Source organism: Aulonocara stuartgranti (assembly GCF_965226115.1).
Source record: "Aulonocara stuartgranti genome assembly, chromosome: 3".
Lineage (NCBI taxonomy): Eukaryota > Metazoa > Chordata > Actinopteri > Cichliformes > Cichlidae > Aulonocara > Aulonocara stuartgranti.
The window spans coordinates 13,172,767-13,198,284 of record NC_138941.1 but is presented as its reverse complement, the minus strand read 5'-3'; the positions used below and the strand labels follow the sequence as shown (position 1 = coordinate 13,198,284).

Sequence of the window (25,518 nt, the reverse complement as noted above, 5' to 3'; positions counted from 1 at the left end):
CTTTCTGTGGGGATCATCCAGAAACTGTGGCACATCTCTTTTGGTTCCTCTACACAGAGATTCTGGAAGAATTTAGCAGTTTTGTTATTGTCCATATTTTAAGGGAGTTTTCTTTACGATGGGAAAATGTTTTATTCTTTTTCTTTAAGTTCCCCAGGAAGAATGATAAATGTTTTTTTATAAAAAATTTGTTAATACTTTTAGCTATTTTATATCCATAAATGTAAGTTTATTAATAAAACACCATATTTCTGCCTTTTTATAAGGATATGAATTGTACATACAATCAATTTCAGACTCAACCAACAAAAAGCCTCTCAGAACAATATTTATATGTTGATTTTTTTCGCCTACTCATATCATATTTTTTTTACTCCTGGTTCTGTATGTTCATGTTCTGTTCTTTTGTAAACTTCATCTGTTGTATGTTGTATACTCATTGTGTTTCAATAAAGTTCGATTTAAAAAAAGGTACGTTCTAAACGAAGCTTCAGACGTCACTGATCACGTGACTCTGGCCAAACGAATCAAGCCTCGACACGGTGCTTCTGAAGCAGCGCGTTGATCTTTCTGACACACGCACCGGAGCGTCAGCTTCAAGCGGACCATCACTACGTCTCACATCTAAAGGTGTCAAGGTAACTTTGAACTGAGTTCAGTCAATCTGGAGTTTTTCCAAGTTTTCTGTTGCTCTCTGTGAGAGAAGAGCGTTAAAGGCGGGGCTCTCCAGAGTCCAGCAAAACAGGAAACCACAGCTGGGTGTGTGTAAGTGTGCAAACCAATAGAATGCATCGTGGTGGGGGGGGCATCACGGGCAAGAAAAAAATAAAATAATCGGTCGTACCCATGCTTCCCCGACGTCATGCCAGCGCATATTGGGAAATTCGTAGGCACCGATCGGTTTTCTATCAGCCATTTGCTGGGAGTAAGGGCGCCCTCCGTTTGCGAGGTGCGCCTGCTGCTGGCGGCACAGGGAGGAGAGGGCGGGGCGGCGGGGAGTCTCTGGCTGGCTGGAGCGGCATCTAATAACCAACTCGCAAAACAAAATAAAAACAACAAACAGATATTATGATACAGACTTATAATCTGCACCCATGTTTTTTCTAAATTCTATAAAGTGAGCGCGAGAGCCCTCGGTGCGCCTGCGCGCTGCTGAAGTCAAAGTAAACTTTATTGTCATCTCCGCTACAGACAGTCCAGCATATAGAGAGACGAGACGACGAGGCTGCAGTTACAGCGGTGCAAGTAAACAAACAATAAATATAAGAAGAGTAAGAAAATAAATCTACACTTTAGGACTCAGGGTAAAGGATCAATAACAATTTAAATTTATAATTTACAGTTTGATGATTTAAAGTCTCACACAACCCGTCAAAAGGGGCGGGGCCGGCTGCTTCCAAGTAGAGCACATTTCATTTATAATGATGTAAATCCAAGCCCATCATGGATTCACGATCTGAATCCTGGGTTGTGTGAAATCCCAGAAATCAACCTTAGACAAAGTGAATCTGTGAACTAAGGTGTAGGTCTGTTAGGCAGGGCCGTGCAGAGAGGTTTAAAGGGGCGGGTGCTCAAAGTTAAAAAGGGGCACATTGAACCAGGCTGAATAACAACAACACACTTTCATCAAGAATCTAATATGGGCAACAAGGCAAAGCAAACGTAGCCGATGCTTTACCTGATGGGTACAATGTTGCTGTTGAGGGGTTGCTGTGGATAGTGCTGGAGGGCAGGCAGGGCTGGACTGGGACAAAAAATCGGCCCGGGCATTTTGACTGGAGACCGGCCCACCAAAAATGTGACGTCATTCATGGATAAAACCGCAAAGGATTCTGGGAACTTTTGACAAGCGGTACTAGCGCATGCAGGCTTTCAATTGAACTCAGTTACACAGCGATAAAAAGAAACACAAAAAATGGCAAGAAGCTGCTGTATTATTAACTGCAATAGCCGGTGTTGTGCCAAAAAGTGATTGTCTGCCAAAAACTGATTTCCGGTATTTGCAAAGAAACTGATTGCTCGTATTTAAATTGCTATAAGTAACTTGTTGGGCTATAATATGTGAAACATATGTCAAATGCATCCCTCATGGATGACATAAAGTCATACTGAGCTACAAACAACATTAGTGTAACAAGGTAGAAGCCGCAATCAGTCTTTGGCAGTGACTTTTATATAACCTTTATTTATGCCGTAAAAAAAAATCTAATTAACATTAAAAATGTGTTTTGTAAGAAGTAGTTGGACAGCAGAAATGGCTCAAATATTACAATTATTTTTCCACTACTAAGTAATTACCGTTGAGCTCAAAGGTTATATTCATACACGGTTAACGAATGTGTATTTATGAAGACGATTTGTGAGACGAACAAAGGTAAACTTACCTTTGTTCGTACGATGGTCTTTCGGTGCATTTCAAGGTCCTGTACCCATCCGTCGGTAAACTGTACCTGGGCTTGTTGCAGTGACCTGAAGTTACTAAACTTCATGAGTGTATGGACTCACTCCATGAACCGTATAATTATAAATCTGAGCGTGGTGAAAGTTGGGCAGCACGCTGACGTCTTTTGTCCCTCTGTGTGCTCGTAAGGGTCTGACCCTTTCACTCCTTTGATTTTTCCTCGTATCTTTTCTTTGTCTTTTCGTCGAGTCTGTCTTTGTACGGACCGGCATTGTTCTCCGTCGTTTTGTACATACCTTTTTTGTGCGGCAAAGAAAAATCAAGAAGGTATTGGAACCGGAGAATGAACGTTTTGCGGTGCTGCAATTGCAAATGCTTGTATTTGATGCGGTACTTGGATTGTTTTGCCACGAGTTCCCGGCATGCAATGCGCAAAGTCACGTGGTCTGTCAATCGCTATAGGAAAAACCATAAAGCCTTTGCATGAAAACAACTGCTTTGATGTACACTGCCTTGCTGGTATATATGTATCAATCTAATAAAGTTAAACCTACACCATTCTCCCTATTCGGGATTTTAAACAGTACATAGCGGAAACAAAAAGACTGCTTGGTAGAGTTAACCTCCTGAACTATCTACAACACATGGTAGAAACCTGAAATTAAGACCAAGAACACTAGAGGTGAGACATGATCATTAATTAATATTAAAATTAATAAATGACAGATTTAGGGATATTTTCATAAAGTATTTATTTACCAAAACAATAGAAAACAGCATGGTAGCACAATATATTTTGTTAACACAGCAACCTTTAAATATGAAAGGAGACAGAGAAAGAAAGGTGAGAAAGAAGAATAAGAATAACACTTAATTGAGTTTTTGATGGCATTTTACACACAGTACTAATACAGTATCTAGAAAATATGGGAAAATACTGGCATCATATACAGTACTTACTTCTGAAGAAATTATATGGGACCCTGAAAAACAGGACACAAGTGAAAGGACAAAGAACTGTGAATGGCAATTGATGGACTTGCTCAGATGATCACAGTACTGGCATCTTTATTCCAGAAAGGAATTAGAGAAATCATATACACTAGTACTTACGTTGATGAACTTAAAAAGTTGAATGGTCTCGAACCTCTTAAACAAACAATGTATGATCAGACCCTGACAAACAGGACAGAAAGGAATAAAGATTAGATGAATATTAAAATCTATAAAGGACAGATTATGATTGAATTGTATCACCAAAGACTATTCACTCATCAATAAAAGGTCATCTACAACACTTCCACAGCAGCAACACTGAACATATCTTAAGACATGGATACCTTTATGAAGTGAAAGGACAGACAGTGAAGGTTGAGAAAGAATTGTACTTAATAGATTTTTTCAGACGATGACAGTACTGGTATGCTTACTCTAGAAAAATGGTTGAATCATATTCCATATAGTACTTACTTAAAATGAACACACTTCAGTCCTCCTAAAATGACTGACAGCATCTGAAATGAAACAATGACAGATTAAGACTGTAAGAATATATGTTTATAAATGCCTAATACTCCAATCTCATATTTATTCTGTCTATTAAGATGGACAAATTCTAAGCATTTACCAATCACTTGACTTGTTTGAAGTGAAGGTAGATACTAAACGTATTCATTTAGGCAATAACAATAAAGCTGAATTTAATATTAACAATAGATAATTAGGAATGTTTTGCTCATTTTTATTTCACCTCACCAGGTTACAAAAGGAGCTTTCTCAGCAGGTCACTCTTCTCAGCTACCCTGTCAATGACCATGTCAGAGTCCAATGACATGAGAATGTCCTTTTCAGTGGCCATCAGCATAAACATCTCCAGCTTGTTTGCAGACAGGCTGCTTCGGAGTCTGCTTTTAATGAACTTGAGTGTAGAGAATGTTCTTTCACAGGCAACCTGAGTGAGGGAGAGGGTCAGCAGGTACTTGTATGCCAGCCCAAGGAGACGATAGGCATCAGACAGCATGTTGAACCGCCTGAGTATTTGATAGCAGCACAGTGGGCAATTTTTGCAAGAACCACAGCTTTCGGTCACAATTTCAATTTCTTCGTCCCATTCTTCAGATCTGTCCTTTGCTGTTCTGGTCGTGTACTCATCTACATGTGATGTCTTAAGCCTTTCCCACTGTTCAGCAAAACGTTTCAGTTCTGACTGAAGGTTATTAACTGTAGCCCTGCTGTCAAATTTAAGTAGACAGGCGCTGAGGTTCTGAAATGCATTACTTGGAAGAGAAACTGTTCTGACCTGGCTAAACTTCCTGGGGTCCAACCATGCCAAATCGGCAAGAAGAGGGCCATGTATGACAAATCGTCTGTGGATTGCTTCAATAACTGTCCAGGATGATGTTGTGCACTTTCACCTCATATGATTTCTCAGCATTGATTTGCAACTCATCTTCAGGCATCTCTCCGGCCATGCCTTTTCTCCTTTTGGCTCTCTTTTTAGGTAGTTCAGCCTCCACTTCCATGTCTGTGTTGTTCTCCCTCTCCTCTAGTTTTTGATTTGTCTGTTTCACAAATGTGTCTGCAGCTGTCTTCACAGTTGGAAAGTCCCTGGCAATACTTTTGAGGCCACCTTGTGTGGCAGTCACCATATGATGGGCAGAGAGAATGTCCATCCCCTTTGACTGGAGGTACTTTGACAGAGGAGTTGTTGCTCAAACACTCTAAGAAATATCTGTGCTGTTAACACAGTTTCATGCCTCTTTAAAGCCTCGTGCTTTGGCACAAACAGCTGGCTTTTCTTTTTCCCTCTTTTCAATGGCTTCCATCGTCAGCACTACATCAACGAAGAGGCCATCATCTGGTTTTCCAAAATGTCCAAAGATTTTCTGGAGGGCATCATGCTTGGCCCACCACCGTGTCTCACCTATTGGACTGAGGCGTCTGTGTCTTGTGTTTTCGGTTTGTTTCTCCCACAGATTAAGCCTGTGATAGGACTCCTTGATGAACACAGCTATGTCATTAAGTAAATTAAAGAGTGATCCACTTTCAATGACACTTTGTGTTATGTCAGCAATCACAAGATTAAGTATGTGTGCATAGCACCACACATGAACATGAGTTGGAGACTGGGCAGTCATAAGTGCTGAAAAGCCTTTGTACTGGCCCTGCATATTTGAAGCACCATCTGTTGCATTCCCAATGCAAATGGCCTTGTCTAGATTCAGATGCTCTAAAACTCCGGAAAGCAAGTTTACAAAGTACTGCCCCGTGGATGCTTCGCACCTCACTATGGAGACAAGCCTCTCCTGCACAGACTCAGTAACATACCTGATGATTACTGAACACCGATCATAACCTGTGATGTCTTGGGTTGTGTCTAGCTGAACAGAAAACATCCCAGCTTTCTGGACATCACTGGCGATGCTCTCTTGAAGGAGATGGCCAAGTGCATCAATCACTGAGTTGACAGTTGTTTTGGAGAGTAGGGTGATGAGAGATCCTCTACCTCTTGATCCACTGGTCTGATGCAACTTCTTGCTTTTTTCAATGCAGTCATTCAAATGTTCTCCAAGGCACATATCATACTTGCCTAATAACACAATTAGTTCCAGAAAGTTACCATGATCGATGGTGTTATCACCTAAAGTGTATGCAGCCTCATTCTCCACATGCCTATAGCTGAGTCCCCTCTTCCCAAGTACTTTGATCACATCCACTATACGCTCTAAAACTTGCCGTCTCTTTTTCACTTGTGCTCTGTGAGCTGACAACTGACTGCCAGCAAACAAGCTCCTGATGTTGCCTTTTGAGCACCTTAAGAAAAAAGCTTCAGCACAGGTCTGGTGTGTATTGCTCTTTTCATGCTCCTCTGTGCGCAGATGTATATGTCGCCAGTCACTCATGCCTGTTATAAATGTGCTGGTGTCAGTCAGCCTTGCAAATGCCAGACACACAAAGCAGAACAATAAATGGCGTTCTTTGCAATAAGTAAGCCACTTCCTGTTGGTGCCATCTTTACAGCTGAACACCCTCATCACAACTGCACTGCTACTGTTCTGCTGTGGGTGGTAATCTAAGAAGGCCTGTAATATGGCAGGTTCAGGGCGAGCAAAGTAATCAATGCCCTGGCTCTCACTCTCCTGCTCTTCTATCTCTCTCTCTTGCTCTTCCATCTCTCTCTCTTGCTCTTCCATCTCTCTCTCCTTCTCCATCTCTCTCTCTTGCTCTTCCATCTCTCTCTCTTGCTCTTCCATCTCTCTCTCTTGCTCCATCTCTCTCTCTTGCTCTTCCATCTCTCTCTCTTGCTCCATCTCTCTCTGCTGCTCTTCCATCTCTCTCTCTTGCTCTTCCATCTCTCTCTCTTGCTCTTCCATCTCTCTCTCCTTCTCCATCTCTCTCTCTTGCTCTTCCATCTCTCTCTCTTGCTCTTCCATCTCTCTCTCTTGCTCCATCTCTCTCTCTCGCTCTTCCATCTCTCTCTCGCTCTTCCATCTCTCTCTCTTGCTCTTCCATCTCTCTCTCTTGCTCTTCCATCTCTCTCTCGCTCTTCCATCTCTCTCTCGCTCTTCCATCTCTCTCTCCTGCTCTTCCATCTCTCTCTCTCCTGCTCTTCCATCTCTCTCTCTTGCTCTTCCATCTCTCTCTCTCCTGCTCTTCCATCTCTCTCTCTTGCTCTTCCATCTCTCTCTCTCCTGCTCTTCCATCTCTCTCTCTTGCTCTTCCATCTCTCTCTCTTGCTCTTCCATCTCTCTCTCCTGCTCTTCCATCTCTCTCTCTTGCTCTTCCATCTTTCTCTCTTGCTCTTCCATCTTTCTCTCTTGCTCTTCCATCTCTCTCTCCTGCTCTTCCATCTCTCTCTTGCTCTTCCATCTCTCTCTTGCTCTTCCATCTCTCTCTCTTGCTCTTTTATTTCTCTCTCTTGCTCTTCCATCTCTCTCTCTTGCTCTTCCATCTCTCTCTCTTGCTCTTCCATCTCTCTCTCTTGCTCTTTTATTTCTCTCTCTTGCTCCATCTCTCTCTGCTGCTCTTCTGTCTCCTCTGTCACAGACTTCTCCACTTTTGATGATAAATCAGCCTGGTGCAACATGTAAGGATTGGCACAGTTTGTTAAGATTTTGAGAAGTTTGAGAAACTAACCTTAAGCATAAAATAAAATTTACTATCAGTAACTTCATAGCACCCGCCCAGCAGTATATAAACTCCGTCATGCTAGTTACGCTGTACGAGTTATTCTAAGCGACTGTATAAAGTCACCACAACGAAAACAAACTACAACTAAAATTAGTTTCTATCTGACACAGATAGACAGCAGGTCATAACTTCTTACCTGAAGTTCAGTTCCTCTGCCACTATGACCGGCGGCCGCCTCGGGTCTCTCCTCCTCTTGCCACCCCTTTCCTTCATCCACATGCTGGCCTCCACCACTTGCTGATCTTGCTAAATCTATGGAAGCTATGCCATAGCTACCACCAAACAATTCAGTAATTTTCACACATTTGGCAGCGTCTGCCTGAAGGGCTTGTTTCTTTTTGGCCCTAATTTTTTCGGCACCTCCTTTCCTTTTTTTGTTCTCCATTTTCTTTAGTTCGTCTATAAGATTGCTAAACAAGGGGGAGGGTGCATCCGACCTCCTCGGCTGTAATTGGTCCAGCCCAGAGTCGATCATGACCAATTCGCCAATCCAACGCCTTTCATTGTTTATACCCTTCCCAAAAAAACACCAAAAAATCGCCAGCGGCCCACCGGGCAAGTGCCCGGTATGCACGATGGCCAGTCCAGCTATGAGGGCAGGGCTGTGTTGGTCTGAGACTGTAGAGATTAAAAAGTCCACAGGAGAGATGGTAGCTGATTAAACAAGTGTCATGAGATAATAACAAAATGCAAAGATTGGTGACAGCGCTTGGAACCATAAGGCAACAAAAACTGTGAGAAATAATTTAGGCTCTGCCTGTGAATCACTCTTTGCTTCTCTTCTTCCTTCCATCCCATCATTTCATATATCACTCTGCACTTGCTGTCTATGTGAGAACAAGGCACAACTTGCTATTGCAATAAACTATAATCTAATTATCCACACCGAACAACTCCAGCACTTAATCTATAATAAAATGATGACAGAAAAATGTTATAGCCCTGCCTTTAGTAGCCTCACACAGCTCCTGCTGTTTCCTCCTCATGTCCTTACCAGCCATGTCTGCACAATGTTATATCATGAGTAGTATTTTTTTTAAAAATCCATCTAAATAAAACACACACATGCACACACAGTGACATTTTAGACCTTCTTCAGAATACTGTATATACTGTGGGGATCACTGTGCTGATCCAGAATCCTTACATTATTATTTATTACTAGAGCTACAATAATAAAGCAAAGAGGAGGGGGAAGTAATAAATATGAAATAATGTATTTATGATGATTCCATTTGTTTCACTATCCACTCTGTGCAGGGCAAAGCTTATTACATTTTTAAACTGTAGAGATACAATCATTTTACTGCTGTAACATCCATATGTTGTCTTATTTAAAATATAAATCTAATATAATCTGCTTCTTAATGTATGTTCTTTAAAATACAGCGTGTGTTTTTAATATATTATAATTATAATAATGCATAATTATGTGGACATGCATATTAGATCGTTTTTAGTGAAATATAATCCCTCCAGAAAGGCAGGAAAAGCCCGGAAACTTGCTTTAAAACTAAATATGTTCCCTAAAACGGTGACAGAGCTACAGACCCATTACAGCCTTACACAGGTAGCCAGCAGCTATGACCAGCACTACTTGTGCAGTTAATAAAAGGACAGGTAATGTTTGTCGCGCTGTTGCACACACAGCACGCTTGTTTGTTTCAGTTCGTCAGTGGCAACAAGACAGCTTACCAACGTGTACGTAATAAGCTAACACTCCTGTGTGCTACACACTACAGTGTGCGCTGTACACCTACTTACTGGTTTTGTCGCATCAGTCTGTGTCTCTGAGTTAACTTGTGTTTCTCCTACAGCTCCGGATTGCTGAAAATGCGCGTGCTCTTTGTGAGCTCGTTCCCGGCTCGTAACCAGCGCGTTCTGCCGTCAAGGGCGATCATTGGTTAAATGTGATCATGTGACTGATGCAAGCCAGATCCTTTTATTTAGCAAAACTGTGATTAATAGTTAAATATTATTGTTGAGGGGCACAGACAGGACTCCGCACGCACACACACATTAAAAAAATAATAATAATAATTAAAAAAAAAAAAAGTTGCCTCAACAAAAGGGCACCTTGGGCACCCATCAGGAAAGGGGCGGGTGCTCAAGCCCCTCTAGCCCCCCCCTCTGCACGTGCCTGCTGTTAGGTTAATTGTGCTGATCCTCGGGTTGGGGGATTTGTGTTTGTACTGGAGCGCAAAATTCAAACCAATGGAAGATGGACAACAAAAGTTCAAAGCCATCAGGTGCTCGGGTTAGAAAAAAGAGAAAAGATGCAGGTAAGCAGACGTGTGATTGGATAATGGCAGCTCATCCTGAACCAATCAGACTAAACTCCAAACAATACATTATGTTACAGATTTTAATATTAATTAGTCATTGTTACTTGTTGATTTGTCCTTTTCTCATTGTGTGACAAATTATGACGACTGTTTGGTAGCTGTTATTGTCTCTCTCTCTCTCTTCATGTGTGTTTCTCTGGTGAAACAATAGTTTTGTGTTAATGTTAGGGCTGCACGATTTTGCATAAAATGAGAATCACGATTTTTTGGCTTAGAATTGAGATCATGATTCTCTCATAACAATAAATAAACATAAAACAACAAATGTCTCACGTTTTGTTGTTGCAGCAAAATGTTGTCCTGCTTGAAATTCCGTCTCCACCGTTGCTCGACGCTGCGTGTACAGAGCAGGTAGTGCAACAATAGAAAAATAGTTGCGGGACGGCACTGTGTAGCGTTTGTCTAGGGTGTTGATCGTTTTCCTAAATCCCTCGTTTTGCACAGTGTTGATGGAGCCATATCTTTGGTCAGGTGATAAGTGATAGCCTCCGTAATGTCTTTGTGCCTGCGGGAGTTCGACGTGTATAGGGAAGCGCTGTATAAGGTTCCCGTTATTGATGTTTGGGTGGTTGACCGGGACGGATTTTCTCCTGTCACTTTCTCGTCATCCCTGACGTGCTCTCCGTTGTTGTTTCCCTGCTAATTTTAGCATCACACGGCACAGCTTCTGTATCACGTGGTATAAGGCTCCGCCCTTGTCATTTGTTGAGCAGGAAGAGTGAGCGCTTGTTTTCATGCAGAGTACGTCCCGGATCAAAATGTGAAGTTTTACAAATCACCACTTCTTTAGTGAATATCATTTCAGTCTCAGACAATCTCGTTTCTCTTACAGAGGTTGAATGCACCTTCTGCGGATGGCGGTACCACACAGTGTGCGTGGACTTCCCCTGCACAGAAGGCAACTACAAATGCTGTGAATGCTAAATAAACAGAAACAAATGATCCCTGTTGTCTTTGCTTGATGATTGGTTTGAGTCTTGACAATCCACATTGCTGGCGTTGCATCTTTCAATGCCAGCAATGGCAGGTATCAGTGCTCAAACCTTTTGTGTTTGTTTCCAACAAGTTGCCCACCTCGGGAAACAAAAATGTGTTCTTTTACTTGTCAGATGAACATATGAGACACTTTGACTCTTCAGTGCAGTGTGGAGCCTAACAAAGATCTGTTTTGTGTCCCAGCTGATCAGCAGGAGGAGGAGAGTCTGACGGAGCAGCAGAGGAACATTTTCAGCTACTTGGACTCAGCTCAGCCACTACAGAGGAAACAATGAGCTCAACACAGAAGGTGACAGACAGAGCAGGACCATATGACCAAAGATATTTATCACCATATACAGGGAGTGCAGAATTATTAGGCAAGTTGTATTTTTGAGGAATAATGTTATTATTGAACAACAACCATGTTCTCAATGAACCCAAAAAACTCATTAATATCAAAGCTGAATATTTTTGGAAGTAGTTTTTAGTTTGAGCTATTTTAGGGGGATATCTGTGTGTGCAGGTGACTATTACTGTGCAGAATTATTAGGCAACTTAACAAAAAACAAATATATACCCATTTCAATTATTTATTTTTACCAGTGAAACCAATATAACATCTCCACATTCACAAATATACATTTCTGACATTCAAAAACAAAGCAGCGACCAATATAGCCACCTTTCTTTGCAAGGACACTCAAAAGCCTGCCATCCATGGATTCTGTCAGTGTTTTGATCTGTTCACCATCAACATTGCGTGCAGCAGCAACCACAGCCTCCCAGACACTGTTCAGAGAGGTGTACTGTTTTCCCTCCTTGTAAATCTCACATTTGATGATGGACCACAGGTTCTCAATGGGGTTCAGATCAGGTGAACAAGGAGGCCATGTCATTAGTTTTTCTTCTTTTATACCCTTTCTTGCCAGCCACGCTGTGGAGTACTTGGATGCGTGTGATGGAGCATTGTCCTGCATGAAAATCATGTTTTTCTTGAAGGATGCAGACTTCTTCCTGTACCACTGCTTGAAGAAGGTGTCTTCCAGAAACTGGCAGTAGGACTGGGAGTTGAGCTTGACTCCATCCTCAACCCGAAAAGGCCCCACAAGCTCATCTTTGATGATACCAGCCCAAACCAGTCCTCCACCTCCACCTTGCTGGCGTCTGAGTGGGACTGGAGCTCTCTGCCCTTTACCAATCCAGCCACGGGCCCATCCATCTGGCCCATCAAGACTCACTCTCATGTCATCAGTCCATAAAACCTTAGAAAAATCAGTCTTGAGATATTTCTTGGCCCAGTCTTGACGTTTCAGCTTGTTAGAATTAGAATTAGAATTCAACTTTATTGTCATTGCACATGCACAGGTACAGGGCAACGAAATGCAGTTTGCATCCATCCAGAAGTGCTTTAGTGATATAGATATATTACAATATATATTAGCAATAGTATAGATATGTAAGTATATTACAGAAATGGCTCTATTATGGTATGTTATAATGTACATGGTATGAAGTATGTTGTGAATATGCTATAACTATAAGTATGTACAGGCTGTAGTGAGTACAAGCTATGTACAGGATATAAATATGAAAAACTATACAGAATATGAAATAAATAACTTTACAGAAATCTGAGATATACAGCTATACAGAAATGGGAACTATGCAGGTTGTAAACAGTTGTAGGATTAAAGATTATCGAATGTACAGAATGATTATTTACACAGAGCTATACAGTAGTGCAGTTAAGATAAGTGAGGGTGTGGATAATTTCTACAGAGGCTATATAAAGTGCCAGTGGTTGTGAGTGGTGGTTCACTCCATGTTATTATTGTGTGTTTGAGGGTCCAGGGCCCTATTTCAGGAAGCCGGTTTAGTGCAAACTCTGAGTAAGTATACCCTGAGTTAACGAAAACTCTGGGTTTTCAGTTTCACAAAGCGAGTTCAGATGAAGCCTGAGTGAGTTACTATGACAACACTCTCCGTGAAGCTAACCTGCTCCCTAGCAGGTTTATTTCAACTAACCCTGACTTTCTCCGCCTCTTTGTCGGAAACCTGACTGTAGGAAGTGTCAGACATGGCGTGCCCCTTCCTTGAAGAGCCAGTAGATGTTGAAGCCCAAATTCTCCGCAGAGCTCTCCGCCGGGAGAGAGTGATTAGAGCGCGTTTGGACATTTTATCATTTCCTGATGATTTTCTGTGTGAACGTTACCGTTTTTCAGCACAATCTATAATTTATTTGAATAACATCCTCAGGGCTAATATTGCTCATGTGACACATCGCGGACATTCTCTCAGTTCTGTACATATTATTTGTATTGCACTTCGGTTTTTTGCAAACGGGAGCTTTCTGTATAATATTGGTGACGCTGAGCACGTTTCCAAGGCTACCGTCTGTCGGGCAGTCAGGAATGTTACAGTTGCACTGAAACGTCTCCTGTACTGGTTTGTGGTGTTCCCCGGTCACAGACCCACAAGATTTATCAAAGAGGGATTCCACAAAATTGCAGGTATCAGGATGAACAAAACTTAATTCATGATGTGGTGATACTTGAACTACTACTTAAATTTTACATTTATTTTCACGGTTCCCAGGCGTGATTGGCTGTATAGATGGCACTCACATTCCAATTATTGCTCCTTCAGTAAATGAAGGAGACTATGTGAACAGGAAGTCTTTCCACAGCATTAATGTACAGGTACATAGTTCCCTGTAGCATTTCAAACTAACAAATTATTTCATTATAGTAATGGATGCTAATTTGTGTTCTCTGCACTGTGAAGATCATATGTGATGCTGCCAACATTATCACAAATGTGGAAGCCAACTGCTCAGCCTCTATGAGTGGTGGTGGTGGAGGACCCCCACCTGTTTTTCGGGCCTCCGCTTTTTTTCTGTTGGCTATAACGGGTCACATTTGAGCATACAGAGTAAGCAAATATTTACTTGTAATGTGCTCAGATAATTTCAATAAGTGCTTACAGAAAGAAAATTAATGTAGCCTCTAACTGCAATTGATTTACATCGGACAAACAGACCAAGCACTATGGCTCATAATACAATTACACCTTACCTGTTTGGACTATATTTTTATATTTCATTTTTACTTGCTGCCAGGAACGTTTGGGGCCTGTTGGGTTGCACCTGCGCTCACATCACGTCACAAAATAAAATGTATAAAATAAAAAATGAAATATAATAAAATAACGTGTTAAATGGGTGGAAATCCCTAGATCAATGTTTAAATTAACACTCACGCATTGACTCTGTCGGCTATGTTTTGCCATGCATGCTCCCTTTCTTTTGCAGCTGAGGCTGTGTTACTTTTTTTCTGCAAAATTTGCATGTTATCAGCATATGCTGCCATCAGAATTTCGGCCTCAAGCGCTGTAAAATACATTGACCGCACCTTCTTTCCCTCCGTCTCCATGGTGACTCGCTTAATCTGTGCTCCACTAATCAGGGCTTTATGTATCCTCGTGCGTGTGCTTAACTTGGGGTTAAAGCAACTCCGCGTTGACTGAACTACTTGTTATCAGCTTTTCTGAAACCGAATATTCCGAGTTGGACATTTCGGGGTTACTCAACCCTGAGTATCATTTTTCACTCTGTGTTTTCTAAACCGGCTTCCTGAAATAGGCAAGGCAAGGCAAGGCAAATTTATTTGTATAGCACAATTCAACAACAAGGTGATTCTAATAGGGTACAGTTGTCCATTGTGGGTGTGTGTATGTTGAGTCCATAAGTTAACGTGGGTCAGATGTCAGGAGGCAGAGTTCAGGAGTCTGACAGCTGTGGGGAAGAAGCTGTTCCGGTACCTGGTGGTCTTAGTCCGGAGGCTCCTGTAGCGCCTCCCAGAGGGCAGGAGGGTGAAGAGTCCATGTGATGGGTGACTGGGGTCTTTGATGATTTTCCCAGCCCTTTTCAGACACCGCTTCCTGTAGCTGTCTTTTATGGCAGGAAGTGGTGCTCCGGCGATGCGCTGGGCAGTTTTCACGACCCTCTGCAACGCCTTCCGGTCCGAGGCAGAGCAGTTCCCGTACCAGACTGTTATACAGTTGGTCAGGATGCTCTCGATGGTGCAACGATAGAAGTTCACCAGGATGTCTGAGGACAGGTGGTTCTTCCTCAGAGTCCTCAAGAAGAAGAGGCGCTGGTGAGCCTTCTTGACCAGCTTGGAGCAGTTGGTCGACCAGGTGAGATCCTCGGAGATGTGGACTCCCAGGAACTTGAAGCTGCTCACACGCTCCACAGCCGTCCCCTTAATGTGGATGGGTGGATGTGGGTCAGCATTCCTCCTGTAGTCCACGATGAGCTCCTTGGTCTTCTCGGTGTTAAGCAGCAGGTTGTTTGTGTCGCACCACTCAGCCAGACGATCCACCTCCTCCCTTTAGGCGGCCTCATCGTTGTCACTGATGAGGCCAATCACCGTGGTGTCATCTGCAAACTTAATGATGGTGTTGGAACCATCAGCAGGTCTGCAGTCGTGGGTGAAGAGGGAGTAGAGGAAAGGGCTCATCACACAGCCTTGTGGTACACCGGTGTTCATTGTGATGGTTGATGAGCAGTGGTTATCCAGCCGGACATATTGGGGGCGATTGGTCAGGAAGTCCAGTAACCATTTGCAGATGAGGGAACTGATGCCCAGGTCTGTCAGTTTCCTGATGAGTTGTGAGGGGTGGATTGTATTGAATGCTGAACTGAAGTCTATAAACAGCATTCTGGCGTAGGTGTTGTTGTTGTCCAGGTGTGAGAGGACAGAGTGCAGTGCGATGGAGAAAGCATCCTCTGTGCTCCTGTTCTGGCGGTATGCGAATTGGTGGGGGTCCAGGGTGGGGGGGAGACAGGATTTGAAGTGTGCTAGGACCAGCTGCTCTAAGCACTTAGTGATGATGGGGGTGAGTGCTACTGGGCGGTAGTCATTGAGGCAAGATGGGTTGGAGTTTTTGGGTATCGGGACGATGGAGGTGGATTTGAAGCAGGCCGGTACCACAGCGTGGGCCAAGGACAGATTGAATATGTCTGTGAGCACTCCTGCAACCTCCCCAGAACACGCTCCAGGGCTCTAGAGTGCGACCAATTTGGTCGCAAATGCGACCAAATTTTTCAGTGGTGCGACTAAAAAAAAATATTTGGTTGCACCTGTGCGACCAACTGTTCGGGTAGCCAAAAAAAAAAAAAAAAAAAAAATCTGCAACCTTCCCTGTGGTCAACAACAGACACACATTTTGCCCCTATCGTGGACTAAACCAATCAGAGATAGTCAGGGGCGGGACCTCTCTGATTGGCCGTGGTCCAGTTGAAAGTGCAGGTGGAAGTGGGAGGTGAGTAGCTTGAATAAAGCGATATCAATTCATTAAATCCTGAATCGACTTTTAAATATAACTGTGTTTTGCCAGAAACGCCAGATTCTCAGATTAAAGCTCACAAAACCAGTTCAACAACAACCAAACAGCAGATGAGAGCAGGTACACGGATTCCACACAAAGACGTAAACACAGCACAGACCCGACGCATCAGAATTAACTTTGTCTTTCTCGGCTTTCTCACCCGACGGCCCGTAGACGGACACGCTGTCGGAGCTTAGCGATCCTGATGCGTCCGGTCCACGCTGTGTTTACGTCTTTTTGCGCTGATTCTGAGCTGCAGGTTTTGTCTCTCCAACCAAAATTCACCGAGCTGAATTTTGCTGTTTTGCTTCCACGACTATTAAAATCGCACTTCATGCACAGCTAGCTCTCTCTATCTCTCTCTGTACTTCAAGAACAGTTTCCCGTCTCCAATCTCTGTTTTCTGTATTATTCATTCGCTTATTACCCACCAGTCTACCGTTGTTTACAGCGCTGCGGCTGCTGTCTTTTTCTTTTCTTTTTCTTTTTTTCACTTAAATGACCTCGAACAAGAAAGCCTGTTTTTTTCTGTTGTTCAATACTGAAGAAATTTAAACTTTATATGCAGAACATTGTAGAATATTTTAAGGTTATCTGCTATAAAAAGCCAGACCAGGAAAATCTCCTTCATGTTTTTCTGTGTTTTATTCTCAGTTACTTTCACACAAAGGCATCTGCTGTGATGCTCACAATTCTGATGAAGTCAGTACTGATAAATGATCAGAATTATAATATTTCTGACTGTCTGAGGCTAAGTTGAATCGAATCGGGACTTTGAAAACCGGAATCGAATGGATTATAGAAATCAGTGATGATACCCAGCCCTAGTGAGCAGCCTAGGCACGACAGACGTGGATGTAGCTGTAATAGGAAAAGAACTATTGCTAACTTTTCTGTTAAGGCCTGATCCTTCTGAAATTCATAGCCAGTGCTCTGACACGGTGTCATCAATCTTTGAATGCTGAAAAAGCACAGTGTATCCAGAAAAACACATTATATTATATAAATTATTAGAAAATTTGTGTGCGCCTAACTTTTGTGCCGGTACGCCTAACTTTTTAAAGTTAGGCGTACTGGTACGCCCATGGCAAAAAGTTAGTCTAGAGCCCTGCGCTCTGAGAACACGCCCGGGGATGCCATCAGGACCTGCAGCCTTGTGGACATTGATCCTGTTCAGCACCGCTCCTACATCGGTGGGGGAGAGAGTCAGAGGTTGGTGGTCTGGCGTCATGTCTGCTTTGGTTGTGGTTGTGGGGTTCCCCTCGCTCAAAACGAGCTCGTTGAGGAAGGAGACATCAGAGGATGCGGGGGAGGGTTTGGTGGTCCTGTAGTCTGTAATGGTCTGGAGTCCTTGCCACATGCGTCGGGGGTTGGAGTTGGAGAAGTGTTCTTCTACCTTCTTTTTGTAATGGTGTTTGGCTTTTTTGATGCCCTTCTTTAGATTAGCCCTGGCTGTGCTGTAGGCGTGTGCATCTCCTGACCTAAAGGCGGTGTTGCGGGCGTTCAGGAGGAGACGAACATCCCGGTTCATCCAAGGCTTCTGGTTGGGGTACATGGTGATCCGTTTCTGGGTGGTCTGTGGTTTCGGAGATGTAATCCAGTACAGATGAGGCGTACTGGTCCAAGTCTGTGTGGGTGAACATATTCCAGTCTGTGTTTTTAAATCTGTCCTGGAGCACTGCGTCTGTCCCCTCTGGCCACACTTTAATTGTCCTCACAGCAGGTTTCACACGTTGGATGAGTGGTGAATACCTAGGTGTGAGGAACAGGGAGAGATGGTCCGATTGTCCAATGTGGGGGAGGGGTGTGGCTTTGTAGGCTCCAGCCAGGTTGGAATACACATGGTCTAAAGTCTTGTCTCCTCTGGTGTGGCAGGAGACATGTTGGTGAGAGGAGGGGAGGACTGTCTTTAAGTTGGTGTGGTTGAAGTCGCCAGCAACAATAAAAGCAGCTTCGGGGTGTTTGTTCTGGTGTTTGTTAATGGCTGCAGAAAGTTCTTTCATGGCCAACCTAGCATTAGCGTCGGGGGGGATATACACGGCAGTGAGTATGATCGAAGTGAGTTCTCTGGGGAGATAATAAGGTCTGCATTTGACCATTAAAAACTCCGCATTAGGTGAGCAGTGACTCTCAGTAGTAGTGGAGTTCATGCACCAAGCATTGTTAATATAAATGCACAAACCTCCACCTCTGGTCTTGCCGGAGTCATCTGCTAGCCTGTCGGCTCGGTGTGTGTGTGGCATCCTGCTAACTCGATAGCATTGTCCGGGCAGCTGTTGTTCAACCATGTTTCGGTGAAAAACATGACATTTGAGTCCATAATCCGTCTGTTGTTAGTGATGGAGACCCGTATCTCATCCATTTTGTTTGCCAGAGAACGGACATTGGCGAGGAAAATACTGGGTAAAGGCAGCTGGTGTGGTGTTAGCTTTAGCTTAGCCCGTAGCCCTCCGCGCCTACCTCGCCTTTGTTTACGATCTCGGCGCCGTCTGCGTGCACTTCCGCCCGGCCGGGGAGAGTGGGCAGCCTCCAGTGTTCTGGAGATCTCTGGGATGAGTCGGAGATCGGCGATAAAACTGTTGGAGTTGTGAGTCCAGATGTCCAGAAGCTCTTGTCTGCTGTAGGTCAGCAACGCACAGCAATTCTGGACGAATAATCCGGTTAAAAGTAGATAAAAAACCGCTAAATAGCAGATTCTGGAGAGACACTGAGCCTCGCGTTGTTCATGCGCTGTCATCTTGTGTGTCTTGTTCAGTGGTGGTCGTCTTTCAGCCTTTCTTACCTTGGCTCTGAGTATTGCATACGTTGTGCTTTTGGGTACTCCAGTGATGTTGCAGCTCTGAAATATGGCCAAACTGGTGGCAAGTGGCATCTTGGCAGCTGCACGCTTGACTTTTCTCAGTTCATGGGCAGTTATTTTGCGCTTTGGTTTTTCCACACGCTTCTTGCGACCCTGTTGACTCTTTTGAATGAAACGCTTGATTGTTCGATGATCACGCTTCAGAAGCTTTGCAATTTTGAGACTGCTGCATCCCTCTGCAAGATATCTCACTATTTTTGACTTTTCTGAGCCTGTCAAGTCCTTCTTTTGACCCGTTGCGTAATAATTCTGCACACCTGATATAGGGTGTTGATGTCATTAGACCACACCCCTTCTCATTACAGAGATGCACATCACCTAATATGCTTAATTGGTAGTAGGCTATCGAGCCTATACAGCTTGGAGTAAGACAACATGCATGAAGAGGATGATGTGGACAAAATACTCATTTGCCTAATAATTCTTCACTCCATGTATACATTTGAACATTTGCCATAACGATGTAGCTGACGATAGAATTGACACGAGACAAGCAGCTGTTGTTTATGTGCATTAAAGTTATATAAAAATGTAACAGTGCAAATGCTAATTCCTCGCTGACAGTTTAACCAAAAGGCGTTTCCAGTGGAAACTGGCCGACACATCCTGAGCATAACCATGTATAATATCCACTAAACTTCAGAAGAGGTTATACAGTCGTGGCCAAAAGGTTTGAGAATTGCATAAATATTGGAACCTGGAGAAGTTGCTGCTTAAGTTTTTATAATAGCATTTTGCCTGCACTCCAGAATGTTATGAGGAGTGATCAGATGAACTGCATCGTCCTTCTTTGCCATGAAAACGAACTTAATCCCCAAAAAGCCTTACCACTGCATTTCATTGCTGTCATCAAAGGACCTGCTGAGACCATTTCAGTGATCGTCTTCTTAACTCAGGTGAGAATGTTGGCGAGCACGAGGCAGGAGATCATCATGGCTGTATCCCGATTCAGGTTCTGCAGCTTTAAAGTCCTCAAGGGCCGCGAACTCAAAGACCGCTAAGGCCGAAGTGCGAGGCTCGTAGGCTCGTGAAATGGGACGTCTAGCGTCCGTCGCGCTGCCCTGGTTGCCTAGCAACCATGATACTAACAGTTATTTATATATATATACATATTTATATATATATTTATATTATTTCTGAGAGTGTATCATGTAACACTATAGATCAACTTAGCTCAGAATATATAAAGCATATAAACAGTTACAGCAATATGATGCAACAAACACAGCAGCTACTGATCCAAAATACTCAAAGCTTCATAGAACTGAAACCAACATTTATTTTTAGCTCCATCCTGCTGCTGATACAGACTTTAGGTTTCTGAACATTAAACTTGTTGCTGCCTTTCATAGTGTGTAACTTGAAGGCCCTGAGTACTTTCTCCCACACTGGAAACACTGGGATGATCACATTATTTGAACATTACCTAATAAGACTGATTCAGCACAGACAGTTATGTTAAACTTTCCTAGCAGTCCTTCACAAACAGGGACCAGTCTGTCTATTCTCTCCATCTGTCAGCTGCTGCTTGCTCTTCCTCCTCCTCTTCCTCACACACTGCTGAGTTTGTCCTGGTGGATCATCAGGGCTGCAAAGCCTCACAGATGATGTGCAGCAGTGGCTCCCTCAGTCTGTCCTCACTCTGGACACTTGCAGTCGTCACACATGGAAATCAAATGTGTGATAAGCTGCAGGATTCAAACACAAGTGTAACTTATAAACACATGTTCATACTTTTATTACACAATCAGAGAGAAAGAAACAGAGAGAGAGTGCAGGACAGACACAGGTGACAGTCTCAGGTGTACACACTGCTACACAACAGCAGCAGAGAAGCAGGATTTAGTGTTTGTGTTATTACGAGTGTAAACAAGAAGAGTTCCAGATGGTGCAGTGGACACATGTGTGACTGCTGTGATTAAAGCATCTTTCTTTCAGCTTAACGAGTGAACCGTCAGCTCGTTCAAACACACGTTAAAGTGCGTTTGGCTCGACACCACCGAACAGAGGCAGCAATATAACACAGCTAACATTAACAGTGCAGTGGATCCTGCTTGTGCCGTGATGTTCAGGACTGCAAACCGAGCAGCATCACTGACTTTCAGCTTGTTGTGTTTGTGGATATATGACTGACTTTAATTATCCACAAAATCATCACATTCTCTGTCAGATTAAGGTCGACTATTGAACGGCGTATATTTTAAAGGCTTTAAAACCAAGTTAACGCTGAAAGTACAAACATCACTAATGTCACATAACTCTGCCGACAAGGCATAGCTATGGCTATGAAATGCTCTTTGTGTATCACTTCTTCATTATGAAAGATGTCATTAATGCACTAGCAATGTCTCATCTGGAGTATTGTTCAATCATTTGGTCAGCAGCTAATAAGACAGATCTTAACAGACTTCAGTTAGTCCAGAATAAGGCGTCCAGATTAGTGTGAAGATGTTCATACTATACTAATATTGATAAAATGCATAATAACCTTTCTTGGCTTCCTGTACAGGCTAAAATATTCTATGGCTTACTTGTAGTTCTAAAGAAAGCAATTCTGTTAAACACACCACATTTATTCTGCTCAGCTGCAGTATCCAGATGAAATACATCATCATATTACACAGTTTTCAACAAGCTGCAATTTAGTAAATGCTCGAGTTAAAAGTAACGTTTTGTAAAACTGTTACATTTAGAGCAACTTTTAAAAGGGATAAGTTGCCTTAAAAAATTAGAGAATTATTCAAAACTTCAATGAACACTTAAAAGCCGATTTACAGAGCTTTTAGTTGTTGTAAATATTGTAAGACATGATTTGTTTTTGAAATTTGTGTAATGTGCCTCAATGTTATTGATATTATTATTATTATTATTGATTGCTTATATTTGAACAATTGTGAAACCTCACTGTGGATGTAAGAGTGAAATTATGTGGATATCTTGAATCCACTTTATTGTGTAATATTTTATGTGAGTATTTGACGGAAGACGAGCAACATCTGTTGTGGAAGCTAACGGGGTTCCTTTAGAATAAACAAACATAGGATTTATTATCACTGAATAATTCTGTATAAATCTATACAAATTATAGAAATATGTAATAGGAAACAACAAAATAATCTAAATTATAAAATAGTGTGTGTGTGTGTGTGTGTGTGTGTGTGTGTGTGTGTGTGTGTGTGTGTGTACACAATCAGGAAGGATGGGCATGATTTTAGTGTTTGAACAGTCATGAATTATCTTTAACAGCAGGTTGGATGTAATGTGTTAGAACTACCAGCAGGTGGGGATAAGAGACCTTTAAGGTGTTTGGTGCCACACTCCACCTTCAGGTTTAAAACTAGTGTTAATGGAGTTTGAAGGTTGAGTTTGTTCCATGACTGCATTTCACTCACTGCCTCTGTTTGTATCTCTGTCACTGCAGGACCAACATGGAGCCAGAAGTCAGCGCTCTCAGGAGGCCGACAAACCTCACAGAAGAAAGGGAGAGAAAAAACACACCTGTGACGAGTGTGGGAAGGGTTTTACTGTGAGGGCTTCACTAAAACGGCATCAGGTCATCCACACTGGTGAGAGACCGTTCAGCTGTGACTTGTGTGGGAAGGGTTTTACTGTGAGGGCTTCACTAAAACAGCATCAGGTCATCCACAGAGGAGTTAAAGCGTACAGCTGTGATCAGTGTGGCAGAGCTTTTACTCAAAGTAGCAACTTACAGAGGCATCTAGTTACCCACTCTGGAATTAAGGCATACAGCTGTGACGAGTGTGGGAAGGGTTTTACTGTGAGGGCTTCACTAAAACGGCATCAGGTCATCCACACTGGAGAGAGACGGTTCAGCTGTGACTTGTGTGGAAAGTCTTTTTCCTTGAAGGATTCCCTAAAACAACACCAACTCATCCACAGTGGAGTTAAAGCGTACAGCTGTGATCAGTGTGGCAGAGCTTTTACTCGCAGTAGCCACTTACAGAGTCATCTAGTTACCCACTCTGGAATTAAGGCATACAGCTGTGGTCAGTGTGGCAGAGCTTTTACTCACAGTAGCCACTTACAGAGGCATCTAGTTACCCACTCTGGAATTAAGGCATACAGCTGTGACATCTGTGGAAAAACTTTCAGCCAGAGAGGGAGCCGAAATATACACCTACGCATTCACACCAGACATGATGTGTACTGCTGTGAACAGTGTGGCAAACAGTTTACAACAGATGCACAGTTACAACGACACATGTTTACCCACACTGAGGAGAGACCTTATCAATGTGACCTGTGTGAGAAGACTTTTAAATCTCCACGTCACCTGAGACGACACCAACAGATCCACACCAGAAAGAGACTCTACAAGTGCAGCTACTGTGAGGTATGTATTTATATTGTTATCTTGTCATTTTAGCCTGACTGTTTGGAACAACTCTGCTCATTAAACTGTGTTAGCATGTTAGCAATTCTACTGCATGGAAAAGCAGCTCTGAGTGATTATTCAGATTTTCCTTTCAGTTATGATTTTAGTATTACTGTAGTATTATGGTGGTAGTATTGTAGTTATTGCAGCCCAGTAAACTGAGTGTGTTAACTGAAACAGTCAAATGTAGTTGGACGTCTGCAGAGATGCTCTTTATTTCAGGCGACGTTCAGGATACGAATGTTGAAGGACTGACTTACACTGTCTTTGTGTCTTTGTTTAGAAGCAGAGCGACACAGATGGATCCAGTTCTCAACCCTGTCATCACTGTGGTGGTGGGAAAGACTTTCATTGTGACCTCTGTGGAAAAACTTTCAGTCGGCAAAAGACCCTAAAACTACATCAACGTAGACACACTGGAGACAAACTGAAATACTGCAAAGAATGTGGGAGAAGCTTCACCACATCACATCGCTTAAAACAACATGAACTGATTCACAGTGGGGTTAAAAAGCACCTCTGTGATCAGTGTGGGTCATCCTTCACCACTGAAGGTGAGCTTAAAAGACACAAACAAGTCCACACAGGAGAGAAACCACACAAGTGCAGCTACTGTGAGAGAAGCTTCTCACAGTCAAGTACTCGTAACAGGCATGAACGTACACACATGGAAGGAAACTACAGCTGTGACCAGTGTGACAAGAGCTTCAGGAATCTCAGTTCATACTCTGCACACAAACGATCCCACGTTACTAATAAACTGTTTCACTGTTACCAATGTGCCCAAACATTCACCTCATTGTCTGCTCTGTGCAAACATCAGCGCGATCACTCAGGGCTGAAATCACTCCCATCACTGGATCACAGTGAATCTGAAGACACAGAAAGATCCTCTGGTTTCTGTGTCAGACTCAAAAAGCTTGAGATCAGGCTCCACAGAGTTCAGATAGAATCATTTAAACTTGTGTTGAACTGAACTGGTTGCTGGGATGAACTTCTACATAATACAGATCTACATGGGATCTTCTTTTCTGTTGTTTTACTGAGTCAGTTTTGTCCTTTTTTCTCTGTCCTGGTTTTGCTCGTCTGTAAATGATTGAAACTCAGTCAAATAGTTCATTGTTCTCCAGCAAAACGTTTTGGAAACTCATGTTTAACATTTAAAACTCTGACATGTTTTAGCACACAAGGCTTCATCGGGGGAGTTCACTCATGATTGGACCATGAGAACAAAGGTTTGTAGTTCTTTCAAAGAGAGTCTTGGAGATGTTTGATGTTTCTGTTTCTCTGAAACCACCTGAAAGAAAAACTATTTTTCTTGCTTTATGTAGTGTGGAAGTTTTTAATGTTTCTTCATCTGTGATGTTCTTGAATGTGTTTATGTGAAGATGGTACAAATAAACTGTCCTTTCAGCTTTAGCTCCTAATTTATTCATTATTTATGGATGTAGCACAGCAGCCGTCTCTTGATTAACACATGGAGGGCTCGGGATCTGATGGTGTCGTCTCCCTAATTTGCCCACTCAGTAAATCTCACTCATGGCCAAGAAATTGAAATAGACCTTGTTTCCCTGCTGGATAGTGATCCACTGTAACTCTGCTCCTCCTTCCTGTTTAGGATTTCTGTGGCTGAAGTAAAATTCCCTCCATCCATCACTTATCCCAGCTAACCCAAAGTGAAATAAAGTTTTGCTCGTCTTAAAAAAGCATTACAATAATGGGCATTACCAATGCAAACTGAATGATACAGAAGATGAAAGAAGAGACTTTGATCAGTTAATAAAGCTCATGATCTTGATTCATTGTGGCTGCTACACAGATACTTCTGGGTCACTTCTCTCAGTTAGGAACCTTCCTCACCAAACTGACTGTTGGACCACACCCCTGGTTTCATGAGAAATTGTTTCAGCCATGATTTCTCTTCCTGTATTTCAGAGTAAAGACTGAAGTGACAAAT

General features: G+C 42.7%; 2 protein-coding genes across 9 annotated transcripts; one reads left to right on the top strand and one right to left on the bottom strand.

Annotated features, from left to right (window-relative positions):
• The first annotated feature begins 460 nt into the window (after window positions 1-460).
• LOC309702278 (uncharacterized protein) lies at window positions 461-25,269 on the top strand. Its single transcript, XM_082526871.1, has 4 exons — window positions 461-638; window positions 11,116-11,221; window positions 22,587-23,519; window positions 23,845-25,269. Exons 2-4 carry the CDS (start codon window positions 11,204-11,206, stop codon window positions 24,535-24,537), a joined length of 1,644 nt encoding a protein of 547 aa, XP_082382997.1. The 5' UTR covers window positions 461-638; window positions 11,116-11,203; the 3' UTR covers window positions 24,538-25,269.
• LOC309702244 (uncharacterized protein) lies at window positions 645-11,089 on the bottom strand. Of its 8 annotated transcripts, none has more exons than XR_014275406.1 (3): window positions 3,515-11,089; window positions 3,362-3,384; window positions 645-3,213 (listed from the first exon to the last, which is right to left on the bottom strand). XR_014275406.1 is itself a non-coding variant. In XM_082526790.1 (2 exons), the coding sequence occupies exon 2, from the start codon at window positions 7,249-7,251 to the stop codon at window positions 5,152-5,154; it is 2,100 nt and encodes a 699-aa protein (XP_082382916.1). In that variant the 5' UTR covers window positions 7,252-8,594; window positions 9,356-11,089; the 3' UTR covers window positions 645-5,151. The 8 variants fall into 8 exon arrangements, 2 of the variants coding, with proteins under 2 accessions (XP_082382916.1, XP_082382917.1); XR_014275408.1 differs by having other exon boundaries at window positions 645-3,384; window positions 3,515-3,577; window positions 3,872-11,089; XR_014275410.1 differs by having other exon boundaries at window positions 645-3,577; window positions 3,872-3,915; window positions 4,157-11,089.
• Window positions 25,270-25,518: the final 249 nt, after the last annotated feature.